Source organism: Amborella trichopoda, chromosome 13, assembly GCF_054954075.1.
Source record: "Amborella trichopoda isolate Santa Cruz 75 chromosome 13, AtrichopodaSantaCruz75HAP2 v2.0, whole genome shotgun sequence".
NCBI classification, from domain to species: Eukaryota; Viridiplantae; Streptophyta; class Magnoliopsida; order Amborellales; family Amborellaceae; genus Amborella; species Amborella trichopoda.
In genome coordinates, this window is record NC_142348.1 from 49066981 (window position 1) to 49078085 (window position 11105).

General features: G+C 33.9%; 1 protein-coding gene across 4 annotated transcripts; it reads left to right on the forward strand.

The window, feature by feature from the left end:
• The first annotated feature begins 2191 nt into the window (after nt 1–2191).
• On the forward strand, nt 2192–9635 carry LOC18446026 (xanthotoxin 5-hydroxylase CYP82C4). Of its 4 annotated transcripts, none has more exons than XM_006856152.4 (2): nt 2192–3681; nt 8810–9635. In XM_006856152.4, the coding sequence occupies exons 1-2, from the start codon at nt 2764–2766 to the stop codon at nt 9431–9433; spliced, it is 1542 nt and encodes a 513-aa protein (XP_006856214.1). In that variant the 5' UTR covers nt 2192–2763; the 3' UTR covers nt 9434–9635. The 4 variants fall into 4 exon arrangements, with proteins under 4 accessions (XP_006856214.1, XP_088712884.1, XP_088712883.1 ...); XM_088856758.1 differs by having other exon boundaries at nt 8841–9071; XM_088856757.1 differs by having other exon boundaries at nt 2193–3681; nt 8823–9635.
• The last annotated feature ends 1470 nt before the right edge of the window (nt 9636–11105 follow it).

Here is an 11105-nt window from a genome sequence, read left to right on the forward strand (position 1 = left end):
ATTTTTTGTTTTGTTGTAAGACTGAAAACGAGTCGGGCTGCATGTCAACTTGATTCATTTGGGCTTCAGACAAGAACTCAGGAAGTCGAGTTTGGGTTTGTGTTAGCCCAGACCCGAATGGATCTTGATTTGAATCCAAACCAGACCTAGATAGTTTTCGTCCAGGTCCAAGTCAGGGTTGACCTGAGAGGGGTCCATGTCGGGAGCGATTGATTAGACGCTAATTAAAATACGAAAATATGAGATTGCACATTTATGAGGCTCCTTTGGACCCCAAATTTTTGGGCCTTAGATTAACTTCAATAAAAATATTTTTTAATTGTAACATCTATACACTTGAAAAAATAATGCCTAGAGATTGAATTGAGACTACCAAATTTTTAGATGGTGAGATTGAATTGAGACCACCAAATTTTTAGATGGTGAGATTGAATTGAGACCACCAAATTTTTAGACGGTGAGATTGAATTGAGACCACCAAATTTTTAGATGGTGAGATTGAATTGAGACCACAAATTTTTAGATGGTGAGATTGAATTGAGACCACCAAATTTTTAGATGTGAAATTTTTAGATGGTGAGATTGAATTGAGACCACCAAATTTTTAGATGGTGAGATTAAATTTTTAGATGGTGAGATTGAAAAAATAATGCCTAGAGATTGAATTGAGACCACCAAATTTTGTTTATTTTGAGAATAATCGATTCTTAGATGGTTTCCAAAATTTTACTTTGAAAAAATCCTCCCAATTAAGTCTTCTGATCGTGGCAATAAAAGTAAATTATGCTCAGTATACATGCCCCCACAAGAGTATAGTACATGTGCCTAGCACAAAATTAAAAGGCAAGAGGTAGAGCTTAGGTCTCTTTGGTTGCAAATCCTTGATTGAGTAGTACCTTTGTCAGTCTCCTTTCTCCATTTTTTTAGTAAGCAAATTCATTGGTAAGATTATCTTTCAAAAGGTGGAGCTTCTTTGCCCTATGTTTGAAAACTCCGATCTGAAATCAGGCGATCCAAATCGGATATCAGCAATACCGCATCATATGCGGATCCGGAGATCCGGGCGGTTCATTTTTTTGTTTTTGTACTTTTTTTAAAGAATAATTTAGTGTCCACTAGCACGTTCGCCTGACTTTCTGTTTTTTGCCTGACTTTATCTGCCTAAAAGCGAATTCATTGGCAAGATTATCTTACAACTTTCTGCTTTGGCAAGATTATCTTACAAATTTATGCTTTCTGACTTTATCTGCCTAGAAGCGAATTCATTGGGAAGATTATCTCACAACTTTCTGCTTTGGCAAGATTATCTTACAACTTTATCTGCCTAGAAGCGAATTCATTGGCAAGATTATCTTACAACTTTATCTGCCTAGAAGCGAATTCATTGGCAAGATTATCTTACAACTTTCTGCTTTGGCAAGATTATCTTACAACTTTCTGCCTAACTTTATCTGCCTAGAAGCGAATTCATTGGCAAGATTATCTTACAAAAAGTGGATCTTCTTTGCCCTATGTTAGAAAAATCGCCGATCCGATCCGAATCGGATATCGGTGACACACGCCTTGTGCCATGTTTTTTATATGGTGAAGTGCTCCCTCATCTTTTCGATGTGGGGCAAATGTTTTTTTGTACCATGCGCATGATGACTCTAGAAAACACCTCGTGCCTTGGTGAAGTGCTCCCTCATTAAAACTAAATTAAGCTTTTTACGGTAAAAGATAACCCATTTATTAGATATTAGGTATTAGGTTATTGATTAATAGAGATTAAAAAGAAAAAAATAGTACTAACTCATAAAATATTAGAACAACAAAAAATAATATTAATATTAGTTTACTGACCATTAAAAAATTACTAGTTTATGGGATATTTTAAGCTAAAAAAATAACACTAGCTCAAACCACTTTAAAATCTATTTTAAAGCTGCTTTGTCAATTATCGCACATTACAAGTATGATAGTTACATATTTTTCTAATTTTATTATAATATAATTATAAATTTATGTTTCTAAATTCTATACTTTTGTAGATTTATTTATTTGTAAGGGTCACATCTTTGTTTATTATTAATAATTATACATTGATATTTTATTTGTTTATTTATTTACATTATAAATTATATAATATATTATTTTTATTATAACTGTAAATAATTTTAAAAAAAATTAGATGATATTATAAGACAATTTTTAAATTTATTCATACAGGGAAAGAACATTTCAATATTCGCATATTGATGAAAAAATAAAAGTTCTTAATGTAGTACCCCTATTTCTTATTGTATTCCTAAAAAAACAACATTTATACTTATTTTTAATAATTTTTTTGGATTTTTTTAAGGTTGAATCTGACTTATTCCTGATCCGAAATGCCAATTTACCGATTCGGATAGGTTTTTGGGGTACCCGATCTAAGGCACCGATCGGGTTTTTTAAACCACTGGTTTATAATGATATAATTTCCTTCTCGTAATCTTTTATCAATAAATGAGATAACATTTGCCAAAAATAAAATAAAAATCGGCGGTCATGAATACACAGCATACAAACCAGCTAGACTATACAATAGATACCATACTATAAGTGCTTTAGTAAGCTCTATGGACATGGACATACAACAATAAAACTTTATCGAAGATATAAATTTGATAATAATCAACTTGCACCCTAAAATTACCGATGAGACATCACATTATAAATTACACACACACAAAAAAAGAAAAGAGCAATGAAAAAAGAGGTCAAGAAGAAGAACACTGACAAATGGAATCGCTTGAGCTACTCAAAATATTGGCCGGAGTTTTTGCCGGTTTCATGATTCACCAGCTATGGATGTGGCCGGAAAAGAAGAAGAGAAAGCTGGAGGCGCCGGAGCCTCTCGGCTCACGGCCAATTCTGGGGCACTTGCCCCTCCTTTCTGTATCTTCGCTTCCTTACAGATTGCTCGCCGACCTCGCAGACAAATATGGTCCGGTCATCACCCTCCGCCTGGGGTGGCGGCGGACACTGATAGTGAGCGGATGGGAAGCGGCGAAAGACTGTTTCACCACCAACGATCGGGTCTTCGCTACACGGCCTCACAACCCCGCCTCAGAGTACTTGGCCTATAACAGAGCCATGCTTGGGTTCGCTCCCTATGGCCCCCTGTGGCGCGAGTCGCGCAAAATCACCACACACGAGCTCCTCTCCCCTCGCCGCGTTGAGCTCCTGAAACATGTGAGGATCTCCGAGGTCGATATGTGCGTTAGAGATTTGCACCGTCAGTGTGTGGAGAGCAAGCAGGATTCAGCAAGGGTGGAGATGAAGCAGATGCTGCAGGATCTCACCTTCAACGTTATCACAAGAATGGTGGCCGGAAAACGGTTTAAAGGTGGAAGGGCCGGCGGCAGCGAAGAGGCGCAGAGATTCCAAGAGCTGATCGAGGTGCTGTTCAGGTTAGCAGCCACCCCCGATGTCACTGATGTACTCCCTTTTCTGAGGTTGATTGGGGTGGGTGGCCATAAGAGAACCATGCTGAGTGTGTCTGAGGAGCTCGGAGCCATGTTCGAGGGCTGGGTCGAGGAACGTCGCCACGAAAACAGATCCGGCAAGGACTTCTTGGACGTGCTCGTGGCCTCAGTCACAGAAGGAAACTTCCCTGCAACCCACACTTCCAATACCATCATCAAGGCCCTTGCTCTGGTAAGTAGATGGTTTTTCTCCAATATTTTCCTTTTTTTCTGATTTTTTTGGGTAGAATTTATTGTTAGAAGAAATTTATATAGAGCCGAGGCTCTAAACAATGAAATTAGAGCCCACCTCAAAAATTTCACTAGAAGTGGTTATTGAAGCGGTTGTTTGCTGCCCAAATACCTTCAAATTGATTATCTCGACATCAAGATGCATGAATATAAGAAAAAATGGATTTCAAGAAAAGTCAATTTTCAAGATTTTCAAGTAAAATAGATTTTAAGTTTTGAAAAAGTCAATTTTCAATATTTTCAAGTTTTCATATATGTGCTCGTTCTACCCTATTTCTGAAGCTTTAAATTTTATAATTACATATGAAAATATTTTTTAAGGCTATTACAAATATTTCCAATATTGACACCAGTATCTTTAAACTATTTAAAAGTGTGCTTTATTTTGATTGTCTAGAGGGCTCTGTACGAACCGCACGCTTTATAACTTATCTTACCATATACCTTGAAAACATAGAATAAACATTTTTTTCACCTGGCGTGAATTTTTTGGAACAAAAGGATGTCCTTGTCATACAAGAATCGCTAAATAGAAGATTGAGATGTCCCAAACTATGGGAAGTCTTGATGAAAATTAATCAATTTATAGTTTATTATTATGATTTATATTGCGGGTAAGTTTAATAATCACACCCATCCTGTAAATAATATTTAAGTCTCTCAAACTAAGTGATATGTTTAGGTTTGTCCTTTCTAATAAGACGAGGTTGCAAAAAGTCTTCTCCCATTTATTTAAGTTAAAACTTAAAATTCAATCCAAAAAAGTTGAGTAGGTATTTTTGGCATCCATGTTTTCAATAATGGAAAATTGTTTGATAAGGCTGCCGTTCCGTTAAAATAAATAAAGCCTCACCTCATAATTTATCAAAAATTATATTTCGAGTATTGAAAAACCTTTAAATGGATCATCTCAACTGGAACACTATAGTTGTGAAAAAAATTAGAATGTCAAGCTCTAAAAATAATATATATTATAATAAATTATGTAGACCGTTTATTTTGCTTTAAAAATAAACGTTTATATGTTCGCAATACCTGTATTATTTTTTTAGTTTTAAATTTTATTTTTAAAATTAAAAATTGATTTTAGAGCATAGAGATTTATGTTGTTAAAAGTGCTTTTGGGACAAGAAATTGAGTGGAGACTTTAGTTTGTTTCCGCCCCACACAAATTTCATCCTTCAAATAATTCACAGGTCATAGTCGAAAACAAGGCGACCATTTCTGAGTAATGACTATGCAGAGTCATTAATACTTGCCGGATGGTATACTTTGATTGGTGGAGACAATCATTACGGACAACACCAAATGGAGACACGAGAGCAACGAGAAACTGACTTTCTCTCTAACTAAAAGATGAAACTATCCAAAATCTCAATGAGAACCGCTTCTCTATAAGAAACAAGCAATCTTTGAGAGTATAAAAAATGCACCATCACAATATTTCTCTCCAATGGAAGCTTTCTTCTCTCTAAGAGGAAACTTTGCATCTTATACATAAGATGCATTGCCTTCCTCTCTCTCTAGAGGAACCATCATTCTCTTATGGTGACTCAAATAACGCACACGAATTTTCTGCACTTTCATCACATATATATAAAATTAGGAATTCATACTAAATATGAAACTTTAAATAGATCTTACATATATTTAAAAAAACCAAGAGATATACATAAGGGTCTTAATCCTTTTTGGATTTCTATTTCATTTAGGAAACCTATCAAATAGCAATCTCAATCCCACATAATATGCATTGCTGCCAAAAGCCAAGAGCCATCGACTTTTAAGGTAGCTACACATGATAGTGACAGTAGCAGGTGGAGTGAAGTCATGGATGAAGAAACGAAATCTCTTCCGAAGAATCGTACTTGGGATCTTATGAAGTTACCTAAACGCAAGATAGTCATTGGTTGTAAATGAGCTTATAAGAATAAAGATGGGTCACCTGAGGCAGGTGGTGATCGGTTTAAGGCATGTTTAGTTACAAAAAGCTATGTACAGAAAAAAGATGTTGACTATAATGAGATTTTCTCTCATCTTGTGAAACACACTTCTATTTGGGATTTACTAACCATGGCTGCATTATTTGATTTGGAGTTAGAGCAGCCTGATGTCAAGATTGCACCTTCATGGAGAGTTAGAAGAACAGATTTATATGACTTTCGCCAGAAGAGTTTGTTGTTAAAGGAAAATATGACTATGTCTGCTAGCTGAATAAGTCATTGTACGGCCTAGAGCAGTCTTTTGGACAGTGGTACAAACACTTTGATGCATTCATGATTGAACAAGTGGTATCAGAGCACTACATTTACTAGCACGTTACTTGAGTACTCATGATAAATTAAGTATTTTATTATATATATTTTAATTTATTTTATTATTCTTTTTCTTGTTAACCTGACATGAACTTGGTCGAGTTATTCAGACTAGACCAAATATCTTGCCTCGACCAAGGTCTAAGTACCTTGGCCAAGTCAATTTTCTGAACCTTGGTTAACGGCAGCAACAATGCAAATTGATTAACGCAACGGCCAACTCATATTTTCATCAAAACGATGAACTTTTAGGGAAAATAATGAAGAAGAAAATTGCGGCACCTTACATTTTTGTGTTGTAGAAGGTTTAGGCGCGTCTAAGGCTGTTTCCGTTCTAGTGTATCCATTCACCCAAGAACATCATGGGGAAGAGTTTTAGATCCAAAATTTTGAAGTTCGAAACTACCATGATCATTAGTTTCAAAAAGTGAAAAAGAAAAGTTTTGGCCTGAAATTGTTCTATTTTATCCTTTTTTTGGAATGTTCATTTAAATTTTCATTTATCATTAGATTTATTTTATTTTTATCTTTATTTTTATTTTTATTTTTATTTTTTTATTTTTTATTTACTTTTGGAGCTCCAAATTCATGATTTTGAGGCAGAAATAGATTTACAATGATTTCGGATGTATTTTCAATCTTGGATCATCCGAAAACTTGGGAGGATGCATGAACCAAGGTCTATATATATATATATATATATATATATATATATATATATATATATATATATATATATATATATATATATATATATATATATATATATATATATATATATATATAGGGCAATGATTTCATGCAATCGTTGTATAGTAATATAATGCAACGATCTTAAAAAACCATCTTATGGCTATTTTGTTTTATCCAATTTTTGAAATATGTACTCTTTTCATTCTAATGGACAATCACAAAAAAATAAAAAATTGAAAACACAACTTATTGAGACGAAGAGAGTGTGTGTGCGAAATTAGTGGTCATACAAATACCACAAACATAGTTTTCTAGAAGTGTCATTACATTATACTATGATACAACCGTTGCATTGGATCATTGCTCATATATATATATATATATATATATATATATATATATATATATATATATATATATATATATATATATATATATATATATATATATATATATATATATATTGTTTTTTTTTTTTTCCATAATTCAATGGGAAAATATGCCCATACTAGTTTTTTAGATAGATTAGGGAGTTAGCTTTTTTTAAAGTATTAATGGATGGTGTCAGCCGGATTGGAAACCACAACATGACAACTAGGGGGCCGTTTGGATACCTGGAAATATATTGTCTGTGAAATATATTACTGGCCTAATACATTACTGCGTAATACATTGCCTGCAAATGGATTGTCACTGTTTGGGTAGTATTTAGATGCAACTTGGGAAGTACATTTTTAGTGTTTGGCTATGTCTCAAAGAAATATGAGAAATGCATTACCAACTAAACATGAAAGATATGGCTATGTTTGGCTAACATGATTAGACTTTGCTTTCAACATGATAAGTCATTGGAATAACATGATTTTATTGTGATAAGTTTTATTTTTATTTATTTTTTATAGAAGTCTTTCAAATGTCTCTCTATATATAATTTCAAATAAGCAATAAGTTTATGAGACCAAAATCAAAATCTTTATGTATAAGTTAAAAAATGAGAATAAGTTTGATTAGTAAACTAGAAGGTTTGGTAATTGTAGTAGAAATTTTGAAGCATTGGAAGAGACTAAAGACGTATTTTATTTCAATTGAGTTTTTACAAATCTCTTATCAGGATTATGTTGTGTGAAATTTTTTATTATGATTGTGTTGTGTAATTTCTCATCGATTACTAATTATTATTATTTTAATTATTATTATTTTAATTATTATTATTATTATTATTATTATTATTATTATTATTATTATTATTATTATTATTATTATTATTATTATTATTATTATTATTATTATTATTATTATTATTATTATTATTATTATTATTATTATTATTATTATTATTATTATTATTATATATGAGCTGATGGCTTCAAATGAGGGCTACAACTCAAATTGAGGGCTACAACTCAGATTGGGGATAGAGGGATGTAGAAATTTTTTTATTATGATTACAGTAGAGAATCCTCCCTCATCAAGTTCTACACATGTTCAAATCAATTTATATTTCTCCTACTTTTACTTACCAATTATTAAAAACTTTATTCTTATATGAGAGTAAGATAAAGGCTACAATCCAAATGGGGGATAGAGGCATATAAAAAAAAAGTTTATTATGATTGCAGTAGAAAATTGTTCCTCAATAAGTTCATACATCTGTTCAAATCAATTTTTCATATCCCCTATTTTCACATTCTACTTACCTTAATAACTATACAATACAACATAGACTAGGGAAATATTTTTGTTAAGCAGTATAGGGCAGAAACACGCACGCCAAAGATTTCCAAAAATTAGCCGTCAAGGGCGTAATAGATTTTTCACTTCTTATTATTTTTTTGGGAAATCTCGAGTCACATAATCTCTTTCTATTTCCTTATTATTAAGGTGTACGCAAACAGTGGAAATGTCATATTTCCTTGTAATCTATTGTCACCTGATAGATTTTCAAGTACCCCAATGACCTTAGGTGGTACCACCATGACCTAACCCCTTTCCTCACCATATAATTTTCATTTTGTTTGTTTGACAAACCTCCCTTACATATAGAAATAAAATAAATGGCAGAACCTAATAACAGGCGGCACTGACACCTCAGCATCGACCATGGCTTGGGTGGTGGCCCTCCTACTCAACAACCGCCTCGTCCTTGAAAAGGTCCAGGCCGAGCTCGACCTCCATGTAGGCAGGGACAGGGTTGTGCAAGAGACAGACATCAAACACCTCACATACCTAAATGCAGTGATCAAGGAGACCATGCGCCTCTGCCCAGTCAGCCCGCTGCTCGTGCCCCACGAGGCCATGGAGGACTGCATCGTGGGGGGATATGCGGTGCGGGCTGGCACGCGCCTCCTAGTGAATGTATGGAAAATACAGAGAGACCCAAGTGCATGGGAAGATCCTGAGGAGTTCAAGCCAGAGAGGTTCTTGACTACCAAGGTGGAGGTGGATGTGTATGGAAAGCATTTTGAGCTCATTCCATTCGGTTCCGGAAGGCGGTCATGTTCGGGTAGTCTGCTCGCCATGCATGTCATGCAGCTCACACTCGCACGCTTGTTGCAGGCGTTCGAGTGGGACACCCCTAATGGAGAGAAGGTGGATTTGAGTGAGAGCTTTGGCTTGACAATGCGCATAGACCGCCCCCTCGATGTCGCAGTGAAGCCTAGGTTATCAATGGAGCTCTACCAATAGTTGGACCTTGAAGATTTTACATCATTTCTTTGGTATTTTCTTTTTCTTTTTTATTCTATCACTATTAGTGTTCATGATGGTTAATTATAGGTCAGTGTTTAGCTACTCGGCCGAGGGCACTCAGACTTCGCTCCTGGCCGAGCCGAGTACTAGTGTACAACTTGGATATATTACAAAATAGAAGAATAAATTATGCATGCAATTTAAATGTGTTTTACATTGGAGTTTTTATTGCCAAATGTAACATTTTTGTATCTTTTTGTTGGATTTTCTTGAGATAAAGTATATAATGAGACAATTTACCTTTGTTACAAAGTGATCACAATTAAGCTTGACTATTGGACGTGAAATTAAGTGGCTTCATTTATTTAATTGTTTAAGCTCAAAGTTTAAAAAAAAAATCTTGAAATTTGTCACACACCCAAGCAATTAGATTTCATATCGGATGGTTGTAAGTAACTGTGACCTCCATGTACCAAAGGTAAATGGTCTCATTGTATACAATACCTTTTCTTAAAGGTCCTTCATCATCATCAAACTATTTTCTAAAATGTTCAAAACCGTAAATCTATTTTTGGTAAATCTCACATCTCATATACATATGTGTTCATACTTCTCATCATCAATTATATATAAAAATATATAAAAATAATTTAAAATAAATAAAATTATGAAAATACCCCCGAATACTATAGGGGTATTTTGGTTATTAATTTTTAAATTATTTACGACAAAGTGTGCTCAAAAAACACGAGATGGTTGAATATCTCGAAAGGAATATACTGAAATTCTTAAAAATCATTTGAGTCATTCTTTTTTTTTTTCTAAGCTGGTGAAGGTTATAGTGGGTGCCTACTGGCTGCATTAATATGATTCATAAGTATAACTTGTATATACAATGAAAGACAGCAAGTAGCTGTTAAGGGATTTTAAGTATGAGTACGCTCGCTGCAATACTAACTCAAAATCTCGATGTGAGGGGAACGTCCTCATCTCTCTTTGATAAGCCTCTCTCTCATTCTTTGGAAGTTGTACGTTCATATCTGGAATGGTATTTTGGATATCCAAGTTATTTTTCTAATCACCACTTGAATGGATTGATTTTTTCTTGCCGATTTGGGCGGTTTCTGTACAGTCCAAAGAATTTGAAATAAAAAAGAAATTATCATAAATATACTTTATTGTTTGTTTAACTGGAAAAAAAATCTTTAATTTTCATAAACCTCGTCCATACTCTTTTTTTATCAATTTTGACATTTTTCTTTACCAAAATAGTTTTCATGGTAGTCCTATTAAGTAATGACTTACTTTAAGTACCGTAATTACCAGGCTAAGCATCATGGTACTTTAAGTACGATAATGATGAGGCTAAGCATTCAAATTTTCAGTAGCCTCGTGAGATGCGGCAAATGAGGGAGAAAGAGACCCAATGAACATTATGGTCTTTAAAATACCATAATGCTTGTAGAGATAGAGATAGTAGGTTCATATCTGGAATGGTATTTTGGATATCCAAGTTAGTTTTCTAATCACCACTTGAATGGATTGATTTTTGCTTGCCGGTTTGGGCGGTTTTTGTACAGCCCAAAGAATTTAAAATAAAAAGGAAATTATCATAAATATACTTTATTTTTTGCTTAACTGGAAAAAAAATCTTCAATTTTCATAAACC

Bases quoted from the DNA above. Each gene is read 5' to 3' on its own strand.
- LOC18446026 (XM_006856152.4), top strand. From the start codon at position 2,764: ATGGAATCGCTTGAGCTACTCAAAATATTGGCCGGAGTTTTTGCCGGT. The intron at 3,682-8,809 runs GTAAGTAGATGG...AATAAATGGCAG, and splicing joins TCATCAAGGCCCTTGCTCTG to AACCTAATAACAGGCGGCAC.